Source organism: Pinus tabuliformis, chromosome 9 (genome assembly GCF_031772625.1).
Source record: "Pinus tabuliformis cultivar Carrire ecotype Pingquan chromosome 9, CPIR1, whole genome shotgun sequence".
Lineage (NCBI taxonomy): Eukaryota > Viridiplantae > Streptophyta > Pinopsida > Pinales > Pinaceae > Pinus > Pinus tabuliformis.
In genome coordinates this window covers 1058888254-1058912367 of record NC_142307.1, presented here as the reverse complement: position 1 = coordinate 1058912367, position 24114 = coordinate 1058888254, and the positions used below count along the sequence as shown (strand labels likewise).

Below are 24114 nucleotides of genomic sequence, written 5' to 3'. Positions count from 1 at the left end.
GTCCTCACACAGTCTCTGCGTCAACCTCTCTAGGCTCTGCGTCACCCAGTTTGTTAATCGATTTGCTGCCCAGAGTCTCTGCTCTCAACCTCCTGGTCTCACACCTCGACTCCCGACTTCTGAAACTGATTCTCCTCAGCAAAATCTCAGACTCTCTCTCACCCTCTACGCTGCCTCTGCATGGCCCTTTGTGGCCCTTCGTCAGCCTCTGCATCTAGGCTACTGGATTCACTCTCTGCCTCTCTCTGTTGATGATTCTCCGGCTGAGAAAATCTCTCTCTAGATGTTATCCCTACCCCTCAACTACAAGAAATCTCCTCGATGAGAACTTCTCACTTCAAAAATTCGATCTCTTGATCTCTCAGTGTGTTTTTCAAATGACCCTCAAGCCTCTTCTTATATATTTTTTTGGACAACCAACGGCCTAGATCAACTCCTAATCAAAGGCTCAGGTCATTTTGGCTTGATCTTCATCTTCTTCTAGAAGTTACACCCACAATTAGATTAATACCCATTAATATTTTTAATTTCCTAAGTTTAGACTTCGAGGCCCATTAAAAAATATTAATTATTTTAATAAAATCGTTTCTCAGTGGAATTTCCCAAAAAGCTTTCTGGGTTCTTTGGAATACATGTGCCCAAGCCTCCCTGCAAAATTTGAGGCCTAACGGACATTCGATGCTACCCCAAATCAACAATCAGAAGTAGCATGATGGACTATTGTCGGATGGTGAAGAGGAGTGTCGAGGAGACAGTTGCAGTGGCTAAGAGCGCCAGAGACTGGACAGCGCAAAGCAGAGTTGGCAGCAATGCAGATGGCAAAGAGCGGAGGTCAACAGCAGCGCAGTAGATTCAGAGGGTCAGCGCAGAGGCTAACAGCAGTCAGGCTTCAACATTCACGTGGCATCATACAAAGCACAGTTAGTTCAGTAATTTTGGATGTCTTTTCGTTGTTGATGGAGTAGCAGCAACAGTTTGTAGTGCAGTGCAGTGGCAGTTGGCAGTTGCAGTTGGCAGTGGCAGTGCTAGCAACAGCAGAGATGTAGCACTTGAGAGGGAGATGTACAGATGCAGTGTTGATTGATCCAGGTGACTCCAGAGACACACACAGGACAAAGAGGACTCAAGAAAGCTCAAAAATCAAAGTGCTTGGATTATGCTCGAACCAAATTCATGTCGAAGATCTCGTCGTCGTGATCACGGTGGTGTGAACGGTTCGTCAAACCGAGTCCGTATGCGAAAGTTAGAAGTAGTGAAAGTTGGGTTGACTTTTGCTCACTGGGCAAGCTTAAGGAGGCCACAATTTTGACTTTTCCAGTGGACAGAATCCAGCCAACTCCGGCCAGATTCCGAGCAAAATCCTGGCCTCGTTAAAAAGACTCCTTCGGCCTAAAATTCAAATTTTTGAACATGCCTTCTTAATTATATAAAAATAAATAAATAAATAAATATTAAAAAAAAGAGGGCGATGGTGGGCCACCACCCCCACCACCCATGCCTCTCCATTAATCATACGCACATTAAGGTGAGGCCGACGGGAGTTGAACCCGCCGGGCCACGTGGGTCGGGCCCCACCGGGCGGCCCCATAAAAATAACGCAGCCCATTAATATGCATACCACCAAATCTTATACGCCCAAAGATTGATACGAGGAGCGAAGGGAATTATGGGGGCGAGCCGCCCGATGCGGACCCGACCCCCTATTCAAAATTGTTTCAGTTAAACAACAAACTATAATATGTTTAAAAAAGGAGGGGCAGGGTTTGCCCACCCGATCCCTCCTCAACTATTTACCAATCTTACCAATGTGCCACAACGAATTTGTTGGTTAATCCGCCCACGATTTTATAAATAAACCTATTTGCTCAGTGCGCCCAGACAGATGGAGGAACCAGGAGTGGGCACGGAATTTGAGAGAGAGGAGGCAGAATCTTGGCTCGCAGTGCGAGGCAGCGTTTTGTAGGAGGGGTGAAAATTGACTTTGTCAAATTTTGACAAATTTTATATGGTTTCAGCGCTTCTTGACGCCACGAACACAATGGTGATGTTCGTGTCTCCATCAGAGTTCTGCATTTTTCGGCCATTTTCAGTATGAGGATGGAACCATGATTGCTGCAAAAACATGGAGCAGAACCATGATCCTTGCAATTTTCCTGAGGAGGTAATTTTTCTCCATGTCGGAATATAGTCAAGTTTACAGTCGTTTTTCATGGTTTTTTCGCAGGGATCGCAATGGCGAAGTCATATTCACCTTTGGAGTTGCAGATTTCCAGTGCACCCATGGAGCAGAATCTTTGAGGAATCTAGGGGGAATCTAAAAGATTCCTTGAGCCCCAGATTCTCAACTTCTCAAAATTCAAAAATTGGACAGTTAATTTTGCACTATTCGACGTCATAAATATGATGGTGCGTTCAGATTTCTCATTCTCTCATTCTATTCTTCAGCCACTTTTCTAAGTGGAATGCAGGTGTCAACATCCATGTGCGAGCCGTCATGCGATTGATGTCGTTAGATCAATGGTCCAAACAACGTCAGCAGTTTGACATTCACTTCTTCAGATGGCCCTTGGTTGTGAGGTATATGTAGTGTGTTCATGTATTTCTTTTGCTATGCATTGTGCTGCACAGATCCCTGTTTGATGTTGATGAGGGATCTTGTTTATTACTTGTTTTCATGGTTCCTGCTTGATGTGACGCAGAATCGTCTATGTGATGTACTTGTTGTCACGATTCTTCATGTTGTGTTTTGAGATCCCTTTGTTGTGTGTTGATGGGATATTCAGGTTGTCGTCATGCATGTTTGCATTGAGATCCCTTTTATGCCATGTTGGTGGGATGCTCATCATGCATGAGTTTGTGTCATATTGATAGGAGTCTTTTGACTGAGAGTTCCTATAGCGGAACATCTCTTGGAGCCACTCCTGTGTGAGGGCACTTTTCCTTGTATGATAATAACATCACCTCTTATGTACATCACTATTGGCAGCGCTTAATGCAACGGCTTACACCATCTTGACACCAGGGCCCGGAGACGTAGTCCCTCCTAGACGAACTTCGTTATCAACGGCTTATGTTTTCATGTGTTGATGAATTTCATGTTCCTCTTCTTTACAGCATGCAGATGTATTCATTTATGTTCTTTTAAAAATGCAATTTAACACATCACGAAAGTAAGAGGTCTTAGAAGGGTCCTTCGTCACACCCGGACCTGGATCATTGATAGTGGCAGTGCCAACAGCGGTACGGTTGCAACAGTAGCATAGTAGTTGGTGGGCAGCATGTCAAACATCAACAAGGCGTAGGACGATGCTTCAGAGTCAGAGCAGTGTGTAGCAGTGTATATTGCTAGAGCACATTCCTCAATAAGAGGGAGTGTTGATTTGGGGTAGCATCGGATGTGTTCTAGGCCTCAAAATTCGCAAGAAGGCTTAGACACATGCATTCTCCAATACCCAAAAATCATTTTGGGAAATTCCACCTGGAGACAGTTTTATTAAAATAATTAATTATTTTTAATGGGACCCTGAGTCTAAACTTAGGAAATTAAAATAATTAAAGGGTATTAATATAAAATGTGGGTGAAACTTCTAAAAGAAGGCAGAAATCAAGTCAATATGATCCTAGCCATTGATTAGGATCTAAACTGAGTCGTTGATTGATCAAAGAGAGGATTATAAGACGAAGCTTGATGGGCACTTAGAGAACACAACGAGAGATCAAGAGATAGAATTTCTAAAGTGAGAAGTTCTCAAGAGGAAATTCTGATTGAGTAGATTTCTTGTAGTTGAGGGGCATGGATAGCATCCGGAGAGAGAGATTTTCTTAGCCAGAGAATCATCAGCAGAGAGAGGCAGTGAGTGATCCAGCAGCTCTCACGCAAAGGCTGACGCGGGGCCACGGCAACGCAGAGGGTGAGAGAGAGTCCGCAATTTTGCAGCAGAGTCAGTTTCAGACGCCGGGAGTCGAGGTGTGAGACCAGGAGGCGGAGAGCAATGACTCCAGGCAGCGAATCGATCAGCTGGCTGGGTGACGCAATGCCTAGATGGGTTGACGCAGGGACTACGTGAGGGTTGCGCAAAGGCAGCGCCAATGAAACAGGAATCGCCGATTTCGGCGATTAATCGTGACTTTGAATCGGCTCGGCGACAGAAAGTCCCAATTTGAAACTCGGCGTGTCAACTCGCGTTGACCGAGTTTCACTCGTGGTCAACGCGAGTTTGACTCGCGATTCCTCCGATTTACGCGACTCTGCGATTTGTTAGCGAGTCCCGCCAATTTCAAATAGGGTTTTCGCCGTTCGGTTCCGGTTTGCGTTTATAACATGCGTCGATTGTTTAACGGTGACCGTGATACATTGGTTGATAGCGCGTTGGCAGAGTGTAACGGTGATACATTGGTTGGATAGCGCAGACTCCAGAGGCAGAGCCGCAGAGTGAGCACAATAAGCACAGCATTCGACCGCAGCACGGGCACCACAGAGCAGCATCCACCGCAGCACGGGCACCACAGAGCAGGCTGCAGCATTCGAACTTCGAAGCCGCAGAGCCTGCGTCACGCGTGAGCATTAAAAATAACTTTTTTGGTTAATGCAATGTTCAAAATAGTTACATATATGTAACAATGAACCAGTGAAATAATTAACAATAAGTAACCTTCGTATAGGCAATTCCTTTTATTGAAAACGATGAGGCAACAAGTGTAACGGACCGAAACAATGCAATTAAAAAATAAACTTGTATAGATAGTCCAAATATAATAATTAAAAATATTTAATAATCGTTTATAATTGTTATGGTTTTTTAGTTTTAAAACTTATGAGTATTATATGAATTATAAATTAAAAGTATTATATAAATTAAATGGCACATAAATATTTTCATGGTTATAAAATTTTATCAACCATTTAATCTATATAACTATATTAATAATATAATTTTTTAATATCATTAATTAAAAACAATATTTATTTAATATATTATTAATTTAAATAATAATAATTTATTAATTTATTATAAATTTATAAAATATAATTTTTTTATAAAAAAACATAAATGGAGAATTTTTAAGAAAATAAATTCATAAAACTTTTAAATTAAATTTGTTTTAAATTTTAAGAATCTGTTGAAAAGTTTTAAGCTTTAAGAGAGAGAGAGATATATATATATATATATAAGATATAAGATTTTTTAACAGTTATCATATGTTTTTCCTTTTATAAACATAATGTAACTATATAATTTTAAATTAATAATAATTTTATTAATTTTAATTTAAAATTTTCATTAATTTAAAAAATTTAAATACGTAAAATAACCAATATTCACCAAATACCAAATATATAACTTATTCCAATTAATAAATATACATATTTACTAAGTATAAATTCATGAAAAGTTTAACATTTTGCACCTACTAATTATTATTATTATTATTATCTAATTTTACGGTCAAGGCCAAGTCATTGGTGTATGAGACTCCTTGCTTGTGGGACAAGGGACCCACTTCCAAGGTACTTTAAAGTTCAAACTTCAAACTTCAAAGTGAAACTTTAATTCACATTTCAATGTCTCATGATAATGACAGGTATGGATCATTCACCAATCGACCTTGAAGAGATAGATTTGCAAGCTACAAATGCGGTAGACTGGGTTCAATTAGATGAGCCTCCTCTTTTAAGCCTTCATGACTTGGAGAACTTTGAGAGTCAAGCAAGCGAAGGAGTGGAAGGAATCGCTTCTAGTTCTCACTCTTAAGAGTCTTAGACTCTTAGTTGCTGATTTTTTTCTGATTAGTATGCAGTTTTTTGTAAACTTTTAGAAGCATATGCTTCTAAGGACTCAAGACTCAGTGCTTTGGATCATGTTTGGACTCATAACATATATGAGATACTTATTTATTCATGATATTTTGGAAATCTATTGATATTATGCATTTTTTGGAGATGCCTTTACCCAATATTAATAAAAAATGGTTTTTTTAATTCAATATATGTGTATATTTTTATTTAATGAATTCAACGATTTTTTGCCGATTTTTTGCCGATTTTTTCCCGATTTTTTCCCAATCCGATTAAAACTCTTTGCTCTTTTGCCTCGCCGATTTATTGCCGATTCCGAGTCTGGTAACATTGGGCAGCGCAAATCTTGCCAGAGGCACCTCATCCAGTGACCGGATCAGCCAGGATTTTTCTCAGTGATCGTGTGAGGTAATCTCACAAATCTTTTTGCCACTATTTCTCTCTCTGTAACTGAATAACCCGTAAGGTATTCAAAGACGTATTCAAAATTTTCTACTGCTTCATAATAATAAAACCCTCAGAGAGAAATATCACCAGTTGCTGCAGTAGGTATTCCAGTTTAGGAATTTTCACACCAACCCCATGAGAAATGTAAGCACCAATCAGGGTTGCTTGTTAGATCCCTTTTTCATACATTTTAAAACTCAGATCCGCAGGGGTTCTTGTCTATACATTTTTTCTTGATTTCAAATATAATTTGTTTCTCCTCAAGCTCTCGTTTGTTTCTGTCTATCAATCCTTGCTCTATATCTTCGGCTTTGTTTTACCAACAGTCCTTATATGTTATTCCTCTATTATGTATTTATAGACACTATTTCCTTGGAGGCCATATTTTGTTTCTTTCCTTTACAACTCATAATTCAAATAATATTTTAGCATATCACACTTACAGATTTCACAGCATACTCCACACTCAGATTAAAAAACTTCACATGTTTTCATTGGATTTCATTTCCAGACTTCTTTGGTACTTTGCATGCCAGAACTATTACAAATGATTGTTTATCGCACAACAAAGCCACGACTACATCAATCAACAACATATACAAAAATGTGATCTTGATCCATGTTTTCTCTCTATTACACTTTAGATTGGATGGCTTCATAGGTATTTCTTGACTTATCCTCTGACCTTTTCTGGGATCATACCTCTTTCATTGACTTCATTTCTCGGGCTCTTTGAACTTTCAGTCACACACACTTCCTTTTTACTTTTATGTATCTCTCGTTCTTTACACAACCAAACTGAAAAGATATTCGTTCTCTTATTGCAAGACCCCCTTGTGTCCACGGCACAATCACAACTACAATGATTCCAACATTTTCTGGTTCATACTTTACTACAACAACAAAACCTGGAAAGGCCAGCACTTCATGGAGGACCATCCGGAAAACATGGAATATTCATTTTATTTCTATCACTGGAAATTTGGTTCGGAGGACCCAGATAAGATTTAAGTTAATGGCTCCTTAGCTCCTCAGGGGCTTAACTTTACTTCTACGAAACCACAAGATATAATTGACTTAAACAAGCATCTTAACAAATCAGAATCCAAGTCCACGTATAGTACTAAACCCCCGATATTTCGTTTACCCAGTTTGCTTAACACAAACTCCAGCTCCAGGGGCTCCATTGTCACCCCATATGTTTGAGTGATGGGACCACATTTTTAATGACTAATTCACATGTTCATTGTATCTAGCATTCGACTCTTCAGTGCTTGGCAGTGTTATTTGCATGGGCAGATCCCCAAATGCCAAGATACCTTTTCAACTATATACGAAACCTTGACTCAATGGAGATTTGACTTCTTTGCTTCACTCATATATGAATCTAAACTTAAGCTTTAACATGCTAACTCGCTCCACACTCAAAGACCTGAATAGTCAAATAACTCCTCACACGGAAACGCAACCACACCAAAAACTTGACCAACTCTCTCAATCTGGGTCCAAGCTTATCACTGCATACTTGTTTGCTACAACCCCATAGGGGCAGATGCCCGGATAAACTATACAACCTCGGATGTAAGGGACCATAATGGTTCCTCCCTTCTTGATCTGCCATTTGGAAAAACAATACAATTTGTCAACCACTTCGAGAAAATTGAAAAAAAAAAAAAGGAAAACTCTGTCAAACCAGTTCCTAGCGTGAATCCCAAAACTTAAGAAGCTACCACGTCAAAACTTTCAGAACCAATTAGAGCTTGCCACGTGGTTCTCTTGCCATGTCATCTCTACCATGTCACCACCACATCATCTACCAAAACAACACATTGCCATGTGCCATTCTCTGTTTTTGCCACATGTCATCTGTCATGTGTCCAATTGTCCACCAAAAAGTGTCAAAAATGAGTGCCACATGTCATCACCTTCAACTACCACATCGATAATTTCTACCACTGGGCACCCCCTGTCATCCCACCTGTATCGCCATGTCAGCTGGAGTGCACTTGCTAGCTAAGGCAAGGAAATTTGAAACTAGGTCTTTTTTATGATGTTACTTTGGTGCACCCCCGAATATCCAGAAGCAACCAATGCATCCATATATATCTAGTATCCAGTTGTGAAGCCAATTGGGTGTGCAGCAAAGGGCTTTTTGTTGCACAAACTAGCAGGCCTAGTAAATAGGCTAAAGCTAGAGAGCACAACAACACTTTGGGACAAAGGCCCACTGTCACCACAACCTATGTCCCAAAGTGTTGTTTTTCCCTATAGCTTTACCCTATTTACTAGGCATGTTAGTTTGTGTAGCAACATTATTGGTGTTGTTGTCAGGGACATGAGACATGTGTCTTGTTCTTCTACGACATCACTAATATATCATATTTTCGGTGTCTCCATTGGAAGAAGAAGCCCTAGCTCTTCATTAAACTTCAAAGGCAATGCTTGTACGGTGAAGCAAGCATCTATCAAGGCATCTCTAAATTCACCATGGCGACTCCTACATGATTTATATGTGTATCCTAATAGGATGTCTTTCTTTGATGTATTTGATGTATTCCCTGTCGCTAGCAATCTTAGACACCCTAATCATGTCACCTAAAATACCATACGTGGGACACCCAAGTTTGATGGTGATCCACTTTCTGCGATTAAACATGTAGTGAGATTTGTTGCATATACCTCAAAGGTTGAAGTGGTTCACCAAGATGTTCTCGTAATCTTATTCATCAGATCCCTCTCATAACTCATGGCTACATAATTTCAACCCTGGTGTTGAAAGGTTGAAGTGGTTCACCAAGATGTTCTCGTAATCTTATTCATGAGATCCCTCTCATAACTCATGGCTACATAATTTCAAACCTGGTGTTGAAATGTGTAACTAGGTTCGGTGTTCATAAATATGAAATGTACTCTTGATTCTTGTATATTGTAAAAAGAAAGAAAAATTATTATTGTTACTTTTGTAGCATGGGTTTCATGCTCAAGGTCATTTTATTTAGAGGTCAAACACCCATTGAGTGCCTCTAGAGTTTGTCCTAGTGTCAAGAAGTCAATAGTCATTGTCATATGAAAAAGACCCCATTGGGCACATTGTAGCCAGTGTTCCACGGGAATGTATCCCCCTACCTAGGAATCGTGATTCCTCGCTCTCTCGCGCTCTGGGGATTTGGGGTCGTCTAGGGGTTGTTTCCTGATGCTCCCAAAAAAAGAGTACACACGAAAACACCAAAGGGAGTCATTTCCTCAAAAAAAGGGGTTGTTTCCTCAAAACAAGGGGTCGATTATGAGCTCACAACCCAAGTAATATTATTTACATTTATTCAATCTATTCCCCTCTTACAATCTTGGTCGCAATGATCTAAGACAACAAATTCTATTGTTCAACTTTTATTTGGTATTTTGCAGGCATTTGGTTCATGCATTGTCACTTGGAGGTTCTATTAGGTCCCTATAATACTAGTGATTCCCCCATTACTATTGTCATTGTAGCCCTTATTGTTAGTATTGTGCCCCTATTGTCCCCATATTGTTATTATTGTGCCCCATAGAAGCCCACTATTGTTATTGTTGTGCCCTTATATTATTATTGTTACGTCGGCTTTGATTATATTGTGCCCTTAGACTCCTATATATAGAAAGGAGGTTTTGTCATTTGTATCATCCAAGAATTGTTCATTTGTGTAATGTAAAGCAGTTTGCCCCCTCGAAGAGGTTGATTTTGAAGTCATTGATCTATCTTTTTTTCTATTTTTTGAGTTGGTTACATAGCATTTGGTATCAGAGATTTGAATTCTAGAGTTTTGTTGCTCCAAACAAGTTATTGCGGAATTTCCGCTATAACTTGTTTTCTACGACATTTCAGACGCTGAAATTAAAACCCATTTGAGCCAAAATCTCAATGAACCTTGGGTCCGAATTTCAGATTTTTTCTCGCTATATTTTCGCAGATAGGATTCAAGGAAGCTAGGGTTTTTGCATGCTCCCAAATTATATCTCAAACACGTGACCTGGGGAAAGTCGTCATAACTTTCTCTCTGAGCATCAAATTGAAATTTGGTAAAAATTTACAGAAAGAGGACGACCTTTAGTTTTCTGTGTACCGGTTTCAGGTCCTAAGGTTGAAATAGTGACACGTGGCACTTCGTAAAAGTTTGCTCTACTGAACCAGTCTATAATTAGGTCATCGTGGGAGATTTGGCATAACTTTTCCTTGGAGAATCCAATCTTGATCAGAGTTGTGGGGTTGGAAAGAGGACTCAGAGGGCTACCGCAGGACACAATTTCATTAATTGATGCCCAGAAAAAAAAAAAAAATATATATATATATATATATATATATATATATAATAATAATAATAATAATAAATAAATAAATAATGGAAACACCTAGTAAGCAACCTGAACTCTGTAGCATGACTCATGAAGAAGAGGAAGAAATGCAACATGATATATCAAAATTACAAGCCCAAGTGCAACAAAATTCACTCTCACAAAAAGTAACAGAACCTAAGATGGATGGTTTAAAGAAAGGCGTGGAAGCTAAGATGGATGGTTTAAAGAAAGGCGTGGAAGCTAAGATGAATGGTATAGAAGAAACACTTAAAGGCAACATGGAAGATTTGAAGACAAATTTGACAAAATTGCTACAATAAATGCTTACTAATGGCGAAAGGGTAGTAAAGGAAATTCATGTTGAGAACAAAAGAAATGTTAATCATGATTTCATAGACTCTAACATTGGATTGAAGATCCACCATGTTCCAAAGATCAATATGAGGAAGTTTGATGGAAAGAATCTCGTAACATGGACAGATGGAGCAATATTTCGATCTCCATAATGTGCAAAACACAAAAAAGGTACGCATTGCAACATTATATTTGGAACCAAATCAGTTTGTATGGTATCGATGGCTTTGCTCTCGTAAACAAATTGTCAGTTGGCTAACTTTTACGGAAGAAATGATAGCACATTATGAGGATACAAAAAGCGACACCTTTTTTAGCCAATTGATAAATCTCAAACAAAAAGGTTCAATGATGGAGCACATTGAGGACTTCCAAAAATTGAATATAAGGGTAAAAGATATTCCAAAGGAGCATAGGATTGATGTGTTCATGGGGACTTTAAAAGATAACATCCAACATGAGGTTCGCCTTTGGGAACCTGATTCATTGGAGAAGGCATTCAGGTTGGCAAGAAAAATGGAAAGCAAAATTAAGGCAACAAGGAAGCCTACCACTCACAACTATAAAGATGGAAGTATTGTTGCTCCGAGCCTTCCACAACCTACAAGGATGACACCACAACAATTGGAAGAAAAAAAAATCAACAGGACTTTGTTAAAATTGTGATAGCAAATACACTGAAGGTCATAAGTGTGTTGAAAAGAAATTATTTTACATAGATTGTGAAGAGAAGGAAGAAAAGGAACAAGAAACGTCGAAAGAAGAGGATATACAATAGGAACAAACCCTAGATAAAGAAGAAATGAATCCGACCATATCTTGTAATGCATTGATCGGAATTACCACTCCTCAAACTATCAAGATAGAAGGACATATCAAGAAGAAAAAGGTAATAGTGTTGATTGATTCTGGCAGTACCCATAATTTTATTCATTGTAAGATAGCCAAGGAATTGAATTGCTTCCTATATCGAGCACCAGAGTGTCAAGTGATGGTTGCAAGTGGAGGAACCATAAATTGCTCTGTAAAGTGCCATAATATCAAGCTATCCATGGGAGAATATGTATTGAATAGCCCAATGCTTTCCATTCCAATGGGTGGTGTTGATGTTGTACTAAGAGTCCAATGGCTACAATCGTTGGGTACAATATCTTTTAATTTCTAAGAACTTTTCATGAATTTTTTTCCGGAAGGAAAGAAAGTTGAATTAAGGGGTATCGCAAGGAAACCAGGAAAGATAATCAGCGCTAACGAAACAACAAATCTTTTAAAGAAAGAATAACAAGGCGTAATTGCACAATTATGTTTGCTAGAGGCTCCCACATCGAAATCATCTATTTCTCAAGATCTCCAAAAAGTCTTGGACAATCATTTCAAGGTATTTGAGACTCCCAAAGGCCTCCCACCTATTCGTGATCATGATCATGCTATTCATTTGATTTCAGGAAGTGCTCCTCCAAACATCAAGCCTTACAAATATCCCTAAGCCCAAAAGAGTGAAATTGAACGTATGGTTGCAGAAATGCTAGAGTTTGGTATAATTCAACCTAGTCAAAGTTCTTTCTCTGCTCCAGTAGTATTGGTGCACAAGAAGGATGGATCATGGTGCATGTGTCCGAATTATAGGGAGCTCAACAAGCTCACTATTAAAGATAAATTTCCCATTCATGTCATTGATGAATTATTGGATGAATTGCATCGATCAATTTACTTCACCAAGTTGGATCTTCGTTCAGGATATCATCAAATCAGAATGAAGACTGAAGACATTCTGAAAATAGAATTTAGAACTCATGAGGGTCATTATGAATTTTTGGTCGTGTCTTTTGGCCTTACCAATGCACCTTCTACATTTCAAGGTTTGATGAATTCCATTTTCAAACCCACCCTTAGAAACTTTTTGTTAGTATTTTTTGATGATATATTAATCTACAGCAAGTCTTGGAAGGATCATGTTCAACATGTTGACAAGGTGCTCAAACTATTGGAGGAGAAACAATTATATGCAAAAAGCTCCAAATGTTTCTTTGGAGTACAAGAGGTAGAATATTTTAGTCATATTGTATCTCATGAAGGTGTTAAGGTAGACCCTAGCAAAATTAAAGCCATTAAGGAATGGAAAATCCCCACATCCATAAAGCATCTGTGAGGATTTCTCGTGTTGACAAGGTATTATCGCAAGTTTGTTAAGAATTATGGGAGAATAACAGCACCTCTAACAACATTATTGAAGAAATATGCATCTTCATGGACTCCAGAAGCAATGAAGGCCTTTGAACATCTTAAGGAGGCAATGTGCCAAACACCAGTCTCAGCTACGTCGGACTTCACAAAAACCTTTATTGTGGAATGTGATGCCTCAGGAAATGGAATTGGTGTTGTTTTAATACAAGAAGAAAGACCCATTGCTTTCGAAAGTCGTCCAATCAAAGAAAAGTATTTACACAAAGCTATTTATGAGAAGGAAATGTTGGCAATACTACATGCACTTAAGAAATGGCAACCCTACCTAATGGGAACACACTTCAAGGTAAAAATGGATCATGGGGATTGAAAATGGCATGGGTTGTGCTAGATGGAAATACCCCAAAACAATCTCTGCCTCCTCCTCCTTTGGATATTCCAGCTTGCTAGCTCTCAATACACCATCGATGCTTCAGCTGACCACTCAAACACGCTGGTATTTATGTAAACATATATGTACGTGGATTTAATCTAAGTTGTTAAAAGTGATAGACAGTTAATTTTCTCAGATCATGGATAGGAAAGGACCCTATATTAGTGCAGCAATGATGTTGGGTCCCAAATTTGTCAATATTGACTTGATGACGTGAATGATAATACTGATTTTGTTCTGACTTTCACATTCTCATGGTTGTGAGCCGCGATACATGTCGTTTCATGGAACAAAATTTATGTAAACGCCAATCCCCGTTTCTGGTAGGGAAACTTGTACGATCTGGCTTGGAAACAGCATGGATCTGTATTAGTCTCGTTTCAATTTTTTGGAAATGTGCAATTTTCGGTCGAAAGCAGGTCCTTGGCATTTTACGGGATTTTAAAAACTTTTTTGAAATTACGATTCTGTATCACGAAAATCATGATACAAAATTGAAAATCGTGATACAGATCATGGATTTTTGGAACGGATCCGATTTTGAAAGCTCGACAAGCCGGGAATGGTCGGGCATTTTTACTAATTGTCGAGAATGGACAATTTTTTTTAAGGGTTGTCTAATTGAATTTCTTAATTGTCGGTGGAGTAAAATGGTGTTTAACATAAAACCTAACCCGCCTCATTTCCATTGTGATCGAAATCCATTGTTCAAGTTGCCACGCTTGTTGGAAAATTGAGATGTTGGCCGAGTAAGTTTGTTGGACACACTGACAGCCGCTTGGCACTTGTTGGAGGTTGGACTCTGGAGCCATGACACTAGATAGTCGTCTGGAGATTGGAACTTGGAGCCATTTGTCCACCATCCAACTTCCATTTCTAAGCAACTTGCAACTTGCAAGCATTGAGCAGATGTCGGACGAGGTAAGTAAAGAAGTTAGGGGAAGGAAATGAGAGCTTGTACACCTTGTAGCCAGTTCAAGTCTAGTGATAGGAAGTCGATAATTATATTCCATGTTTGTTGGTATAAAGACCTTTAAATTTTATTTCATTGTTTTGTTTGAGCACCTCAGCATCGACAAAGATATCACCATTGTAGAGCTACAGTGGCATACAGCTTTGGAAAAATGGTCATTTTCATTCTTTGTGAAAAATTACAACTACAATATGTGAAACACGTAGGTTTTTTCAACATCAATTGATTTACCATTAATTTGTTGCCTTCTGACAGACCCTCATGGTTTGAGTGACATAGGTTGATAAGTGGGCAGTTTACAACTTTACAGTTTACACATACAACCTGCTTATATCATGTCTCTCAGCATGACTTCAAATTCTTTAGGGACATCTGATAAAATTGGAACTTAGATCGATATTGCAAGTGACACTATTGTTATAACTTGAAAAATAAGAACATATTGGCTCCTCTTGGTGTCCTCTATTGAGATAGGATTTTGAGATTTCATCTCTTCACACAATCTAATTTGCCACTACACATTTGCGTCCAACAATGCATAATGCTCTGGCTTATGAACTTATATAGCAATTGTTACATGTACATAGAACTTGCTTCATGAATCTAGGCAGATGTCGCAAATGAAAAACTTTGATTTGAAGCCAATCATTATAAAAACTTAAAAGTAAAAGGTTGATTGGAGAACTTGCTTTATGAATCTTGCATATGTTACATCTAAACAGCTTAGATTTGAACCCAATCATTATAAAAATAAATAAGTTGGTTGGACTGTAGTTATCAGGTCAAATTAAAGTTTGGTTATTAGAGGCTTATATTCAAATGTCAGAAAAGTTGATTAGTATATCCCGAAGACATGGGCCAAGTTTCATTCTCATCATTGTAGGACTATTGCTTTTCAAGTGGAAATTCCCAATGATTAAAATTTAATACATGGGAACTTATGTTGGAACTATGTTTTGCAAAAATAATAAAGTCAAGGACCAATTCCAATAATACATTCTGATCCTTATTCACCAGGTGCTACATCCCAATACCAGTTATCCAACGGAAGAACCAGTCTACGGTCATCTGTCTGTCTAGCTTTCTGGAGCCCGTATGATAAGTCAGTATGAGGTTCGTTTTCTGTTCGCCATAGGAAGTTCGCAGACAGAAACCAAGTGCTCTAATCTCGCAGTTGGACCAGCTCTCTCTCCATTAATCTCGCTGTGGTACCTCGCTGTGGTACCGGCTCATTTCTGTCTCGCTCGACAACCAGCTCTCGTACGCAATAGGTGTTGGCTGATCCCTGCAAAAAAACTTAGTAAAGGTAAGTGTAGTTTGTATACGTAATATAGGCCGAGGGGGGGACTGCTAACCAATATGAACAATTCTGTGGGCCCACGCATATATATAGGCCGATGTGCTTAGCTGACCTGCAATGGCAACCTGGAAAACTTTTAAATTTTGCAAGGGTTTGAGACATTGAGTTTGAATTTGTAATCGTCAAATTTATTTTGCAATTTCATTTACATCATCATCATGGCAACTTCAAGTTCAGTGATTCGTGAGGCAAGGGAACATGAAATTGAATATGTCTCTATTTCTAAAGTTGATCCAAAGTCACCATTTTGGAAATATGTAATTGTTGTAGGGAAGATCTAAGGAGGGGGATCATTGGCATGGGTTTGCAATGAGTGTCAAAAGGAGTTTAAGGGATCATACCCCCGGGTTAAAGTACATTTACTTAAGAGGCAATGGGATTCGAATATGCACTGGCCCACCTAAAGAGAATGGGACATAGGGAAAAGGTTTAAGCAAGGAAAGATCAAAGGAATAGGCCTTTGATCAATGTGATTGCTCAGAGCCCAGAGTGGGCAATGTTTTTGAAGGCAGTGGATTGTGAGGGGCAGATGAAAGATTCTCAATTCATTGTTGACATCTTGGTTGAAACAATTGACTTGGTGGGGGCAGAAAATGTTGTCCAGGTAATAAGTAACAATGCAACAGTGTGTAGAGCAGCAGGCTTAATTATTGAAGGCAAATATCAGCACATCTTTTGGACCCCTTGTGTTGAATATTCACTGAACCTCATGTTGAGCAAGATGGGGAAGCAAATTGAGTGGATTCGAATTATTTTTGAAAAGGCAAAAGAAATTCAAAGTCTGCATCACAAACCACCACATGTCCCAAGGCATCTACAAGAAATTCGTGAAGTTGGAGCTCCTTAAGGTACATAAACTTTAAAGTTTATTTCATAAATTCTAATTTCTATGATTCTAAATTCAAATATGTAAATTGGATTCTCAAATGTCATGATTCGTGAATCATAAAAGTTATTCAATCAAATTACGATTTTTAATTTATTGAATCATTGAATTTGGCACTTGCAGGTTGTCGAGACTCCTTTTGCTTCTCACATCATAGTCTTAACAAGGCTTATGCAAGTGAAAGAAGCATTACAATCAATGGTATGCAGATCTCTTTGGAATCAATGGAGGAAATCCCAATTTGATAGAGCACAAGCAGATCTCTTTGGAATCAATGGAGGCAATCCCAATTTGATAGAGCACAAGCAGTGAAAAGGTTGGTTGTTGATGATGAATGGTGGGATAGCGTGGAGTACCTCTTGGTATTTACTAAGCTAATTGTGGATTTGCTCCGCCTGTTAGACACAAATATGCCTAATTTGGGAGAGGTGTATGAGGACATTGATTCCATGAAAGAGAAGATAAGGGTGGTTATAAATTCCAAGGAGAGGGACACAGATGAATTCTTTTACAGAGAAGTAAAAGATATATTGACCAAAAAGTGGAACAAGATGACCACCCCATTGCACCTTTTGGCCTATGCAGTGAATCCAAAATATTATGTTGCAGAGTTACTAAGTGATCCAAAGAGAACCACACCAAACAAAGACCTAGAAGTCTCACAAGGATTTAAAAAAGCTTTTAGAAAGCTTTTTGTAAATCCTGAAATTGGGATTCAGATTTTGCTCATTTTGTGGGATCAAAGGGAAGCATTATAATCAATGGTATGCAATTCTCTTTGAAATCAATGGAGGCAATATCAATTTGATGGAGCACAAGCAGTGAAAAGGTTGGTTGTTGATGATGAATGGTGGGATAGGGTGGAGCACCTCTTGACATTTGCTAAACCAATTGTGGATTTGCTCCCCCTATTTGACACAAATATGCCTAATTTGGGAGAGGTGTATGAGGGCATTGATTCCATGATAGGGAAGATAAGAGTGGTTATAAATGCTAAGGACACAAAGGAATTATTTTACAGAGGAATCAAAGATATATTGACCAAAAGGTGGAACAAGATGACCGCCCCATTGCACCTTTTGGCCTATGCAGTGAATCCAAAATATTATGTTGTAGAGTTGCTAAGTGATCCAGAAAGAACCACACCAAACAAAGACCTAGAAGTCTCAGAAGGATTTTTAAAAGCTTATAGAAATCTTTTTGTAGATCCTGAAATTGGATTCGATTTGTTCAAAGTTTGCTCATTTTGTGAGATCAAAGGGTTGGGGTTCTGATACTGATTGTATGCAGGGCAAGACCAAATTAAGTCCAATTGACTGGTGGAACTACTGTGGTGGAGAACTTCCACGTATCCAAAAATTATGCAAAGCAGAGGAACAAATTGCTCAAAAAAACAAACATACAATTAATTAAATTAATTTCTCTCAAAACTTGGTTTTACAAATGAATTACATGGCTATTTATTCTAGAGGAGGAAAACTCGAATTCCTCAAAGAGAGAACTCCTTCCTAGATATTTGGAGGAGGTTGAGAGAAATCCTCTCAATTCTAGGAATCTATCATAACTCCTTAATCTCCAGCAAATTCTAGAAGTCTCCATAAAGTCTAGAATTTTCTAAACTTCTCCAAACTAAATAAATACAAAATAGGAGATGCTCCTACATCAAAAAAATGGCCATCAGGATCTTGTCACAGGTTGCTAGTTCCTCTTCGGAAGAAAGGAACTAAAGTACATATGGCTTCATCCATTCAATGAAGCGTAACAAATTGGGCTCTAAGAAGGCTAAGGACCTAGTGTATGTTCATTCAAACCATCACCTTCTATCACACAGGAGACGAATACAAATTTGGGGTTGCCAAACTATGGGATGTGGAACCAGAGTTGCCTGACTTGGATATGATGTTGAATGGCACGTCTCATATGACTTTGTTTGATGAGGGGGCATCAATAGTTGGACCTTCAAGTGGACATGGAAGTAATGCTCCCACTTCTGAGAGGATGTGGTTCTTAGTGATGAGAATGAAGACATATTTGATGATATGTAAATGTAATTTATGATGGTGTTTTAAACTTTTGAACAATGAATATTGAATACCATAATATGCCATATGAATAATGATAGTAGACTGTCAGTCATAGTTCATTTTGTACTTTGTATTATGTAGTATGCATTATTAACTTTGTTGAAGATGTGGTTCTTATTGATAAGAATGAAGACATATTTGATGATATGTAAATGTAATTTATGATGGTGTTTTAAACTTTTGAACAATGAATATTGAATACCATAATATGCCATATGAATTACAAATAATGATAGTAGATTGTCAGTCATAGTTCATTTTGTACTTTGTATTATGTAGTGTGCATTATTAATTTTGTTGATGATGTTGTAACTTGTCATGTTGATGATTGAAATTTGAAACAGAAACTTGATGATATGTTGAATCAAGAATGTTATATAATCATTAATGATGACAACAATGTTTATGCTGAATTGATGATGATGACAGATGATAATTGATTATGTATTTTTAGATATAGAATCTGGATTCTAAAAAATGAATGGTAATATGAAATTCTTATTTTGTGTGTGTGTGTGTGTGTGTGTGTTGTTTCCTTGTTGTATCATATCCAAATTTTTTGAAAATTTGTTGTATCTGTATCCATTCCCATATCCGTTTTAGTGCAACTTAGGTTATAACTCTAGCATGTTGGGAGAAAACAAAAGAATACTAACAAGGGTATAGAGGAGTGGAATCTACTAATTAAAAGAGATCCTCCTACTACTTCCTGAATGGTGAAACAAGGCAAATAAGATTCCCATCCAACCAGAAGTGCAGTAGTTAATGCTTGATACTAGACATTTGAATTCCATGTTGACTCATTCTCTCTACCCTCTAAGGCCAAAAATATTACTTTGTATTTGTTGATTGCAGTGTGGTAGGGGAAGGAATTACTATGAATAATAGTTACAAACTAGATCAATTTTCAAATAATCATCAAAGTGCATCCTAAATTATAATAAAAATATGGCATTCTTGAAAATTTCAGGGCCATACTCAAAAATACAAACATAAACATATAATAAAAGAATGAAATCTCTAAGATAATATTAGAAATAACATTCAACAATTTGAAAGGAAAGTTTGGGGATAGGGATTAATACATGATAAAATTCCAAGATCCTAAATAACATAATAAAATTAATGCAATAAATCTTGAGTTGCCCACTTAAAGGCTGCAGTCAATGCTTTGACACTGCATCACAATCAATGTTGCACGAAGCGGGAGCGAAGCGGGAGCGCGGAAGCGGAAGCGGGAGCGCGGAAGCGTCATTTTCCAAAAATCTAGGAAGCGAAGCGTCCGCGGAAGCGTCTGCTATATATATATATATATTTTTGCATTTATACTCAAAACAAACATCCCAAATACCAAATTAATTGTAGAAGACATGAAAACATGCATATTTTTGCATAAATCAAGATAGATATGGCATCCATGATTCCATTGTAGTTACTAGTATGTACAACAATCATCTATATTCTAGCTATTACAAACATACATCAAATTTTTAAGCATATTATAAAACATAAAACATTCAAGCATATTATAAAACATAAAACATAGAGCATATTATGATTTATCTAGCAAGTGAGCAACTGTCAACATTTGTCATGTCCAAAATTCAAATAATAATGTTTACAAAATATGTCACTTGGTCACCGCCAAGCCAAAAAGGTTCAAAATTCAAATTCACAAGTCTACAAGTCTAATGAGTAATCTATGACAAAAAGTAGTAGATTGTGAATATATCTACTAATCTCTCCTCCTTCCACCACAAATAGAACGTGGTGGCGGGCCTCCACGTGGTGGCAATGAAGAAGATGGTGCCTGTGTCAGTGTAAGTCGTGGCACTGAAACTGATGAAGAAGAACCCACTGCTGTTGGTGTTGAACCATGGAACCTAGGAACCAAGGGACCAGATGGGGGTGGGGGTGGTGGCATATCAACACGGTCATCATCATCCTAGAATCGCTCAAAAAATTCATGCAAAAAAAAAAACACTAGTTAACAAAAAAATTAAAAACATGAATTAGAGAAATGCTTTATAAGGGAAAATTGGAAAATTCATACCACAATGGACATACCTGGATAAGAGCATCCTCTAATTGCTCTAGTCGCAACACTCCATCCTCCAAATTGGGCTCCTCTGGATTCTTGTCCCAAAGCAACAAGTCTTTATTAGACTTTGCATCTTCACAGTAATGGGACAACAATCGCAAGTTGTAATGAACATAAACCAAGCTCTCTGCCCGGTCTAAATTCAACCTGTTCCTTTTAACACTGTGGATGAAAGAATAAGAGCTCCAACACCTCTCTGCAGAAGAAGTGTTTACCACCTGTGATAGCACCCGCAATGCCAAACTCTGTAGAAGTGGAGTACCCCCTCCATGCATGTTCCACCACTCAAGAGCAGAAAAAGTCTCTCGATCTTGAATTGCATGCATGCTCCCAAATGGACCAGTGTTGAGCGTATAGTTGCTCACCTGTCTCCGTACCAATGCAGCCTCCTCCTCATCAGGGATTAATTTACTCAATGCAGCCATATATTTTTCGTGAACCTCTCTATCTTGGTGTGGTTTTTTCCTGCTTCCCCCCCCAGGTGCTGGTGTTGAAAGCCATGATGGATGATAGTATTTAGGTGTCAAAACATATGCTAATGCATGCAATGGAATATTTAGCATTTCCCATCGGTTTTGCACCTCTACACGAATATAATTGTACAAGGTGGTATCTCTAGGCTCAACAATGTCTTTAATCTGCCCCAACATGCTATCCATTTGCTCATACACCTCCCCAATTACTGGTCGATCTGAATCTACAAACTTGATCATGTAATAAATTGGTTTGGTGAATTGCAAAACATATTTAACCTGTGACCAAAAGTAACTGTCAAGAACAGTGTCCTTGACTGCATTAGCACCATCTGTGTCAGTGTTAATTTCATCCCATGTTTCAACACACACCAGATTAGTTAAAGCTTGTCTCACCCTCACTAGCCGCCTAAAGGTGAGGTAATAACTAGCAAATCTTGTCTTTGCAATTTTAAGCAATTGCAACTTGGAGTAAGTGCCATAGAAGTAGTTTACCCTTGTATGCCCTGTGATGAATTTAATGAGCTGCTTCCCTTTCCTGTAAACCTCAGCAATCCACCCACAATCTTTGTGTTTCACAATATCATGCATCAAAAGGTTCAATGTGTGAACCAGGCACCCAGACCAAAAGATGTGTGGATGAGTACGCTCAATAATTTTTCCTGCTGCCTTACAATTTGCTGCATTATCTGTGATCACTTGAACCACATTATTCGGACCAACATCTTTGATTGATTTCAATAGGAGATCTGCAATGTTTTGTGCAGTTGCACTGATGGAGGAGGAGTCATGACATGCAATAAATACTGCACCACTAGAAGAAACACCAAGAACATTTATCAAATGTTGGTTTCTAATATTTGTCCACCCATCTGATACAATGGATACCCCAGAATCCACCCACTCATGTGTAAAACGTGTCAAAGCTCTTTGAACCTTAGCTTTTTCTCTTTCTAATAACACTGTTCTAGCTTTCTCATAGTTGGGGGCCTTGTATCCTTTTGGGGCTTCATTGATGGCCTTTACCATGTCATGCCAATAGGGAGAGCGAAGCACATTGAATGGTACACCGCAAGCACAAAGAAAACGGACTATCTTTCCATCCACATCATCCCTCCCAGCAACATTAAGGAAATCCCCTATTGTTCTTCTACCTCCAGAGGTTGCAGAAGTACCATGAGGAGATGGGCAACTACCAAATTTAGAGGTTGCACTTGATTCAGAATGAGTTTTTTGTTTCTTGTTTTTTTGTTGTGCAGCCATCTCTATTTCGATGTATTTTCTTCTTTCTTCAGTTGAAATGTTTGGGCAAATTTGTACCCCCACAGAACCCTTTTTTTCATCACTGTCCAGCACCCCACAAAGATGCCTCCTCAGACGGGTATATGAACCACAATATGGTTTTCCTCCATGACAACCATGAGGGCACACAAATTTGTAAGATCCACCACCCTTTCCCCCATCAAGTTTGGTCACATAGTTCCACAAGGGTGTTGATGTACCTTTCCCATCTTGTGCTTCAGTGTCCCCTTCAAGTTCATCCCCTTCCTCTTCAAACCCTTCCTCCTCATCATACATTGGGTCACTACTATTAGGACCAAGTTCATCCCCTTCCTCTTCCCTTCTATTCCTCACCCTTGCCATCATTAAAACCAAGAGTGGAATGATACATAGAAGCCAAAAGAACACCATCTTGGAATATGGATATAGGTGGTGGACAACCTGTAAATAAAGGAGCAAGTAGAAACAATGGGAAAGAGTAGGAGAGGGAGGAGAAAAATACAAATTTTTTTTCAAAAAAACAAGGGAGTTTGGGGTTTGAACTTACCTCTTTAGCTCTTGTAGATGAAGTCCTCCAAGCTCTTGCTCCAAGCTCCTCCTCCTTCTCCTAGCTCCTCCTTCTTCACTCCTCCAAGCTCTCCTCTCTTCTCCTCTCCTTTCTTCTCCTCTCCTCTCTTCTCTTCTCCAACTCTCATAAACTCAAAGTGAGAAAATGAGGAATGAATGGGAGCTTTATGCTTTTCATTCCTCACCCTAAACTCACCCTAACCCACCCCCTCATTGCTAAGTTAAGTTAACTTTAAAAAAAAATTAAAAAAAATTAAGTGTTTTTCCTTAGCCCGCGCAGTTTTTTCGGAAGCGCTCCGAAGCGCTCGTGAAGCGTACGCTTCCGGGCCCGAAGCGTGGCGCTTCCGGAGGCCCGAAGCGCCATCCGAAGCGCGCTTCGGGGCCCACGCTTCTCAAAAACCAGGAAGCACATAAAAAAACCGGAATCGCGCTTCGAAAAATTTGGAATCGCGCTTCCTGGGGCGCTTCCGGAACGCTTCCGTACGGGACGCGATTCCGGCCTAGGATCCGCGGGGGGGGGCGCTTCCTGCAACACTGATCACAATACTCCACAATAATATAATGGCAATGAAAAATAGAGAAAAGTAATCATTTATTTTGAGAACTCGAGTATAATATAGCCAGGATGTGAACCCCCTTTAATACTATTTATGTTTGCATTAAGAGGTGTAATTAGTAAAGTTGCCTTTTGGGTCATGTCATCATGACTCCCAAGGTCTCATTTTTGTTGTATAATGCTTGTAATATTTCTGATATAATTGAAATTTCTCACTCACGATTAAAGAAATGTTGTGATTCACTGGGAAAGCAAAATATTACCTAAGACTCCCAAGGTCTCATTT

The 24114-nt window shown here is 38.7% G+C and overlaps 1 protein-coding gene across 4 annotated transcripts in view; it reads right to left on the bottom strand.

Moving 5' to 3' along the window:
* Window positions 1–24114, bottom strand: part of LOC149152386 (phosphoribosylglycinamide formyltransferase, chloroplastic-like) — a 195130-nt gene that overhangs the window by 12970 nt on the left and 158046 nt on the right. The window contains exon 6 of one of the 4 annotated variants that reach the window (XM_089440238.1): window positions 15668–15805. The exons of 2 other annotated variants lie outside the window; for them this stretch is intronic. In XM_089440238.1, coding sequence (XP_089296364.1) covers window positions 15683–15805 — 123 coding nt within the window. In that variant the 3' untranslated portion in view covers window positions 15668–15682. Of the gene's footprint in view, window positions 1–15667; window positions 15806–20547; window positions 20796–24114 lie in introns of those variants that run through there. One more of the 4 variants, XM_089440237.1, reaches the window with a different exon arrangement.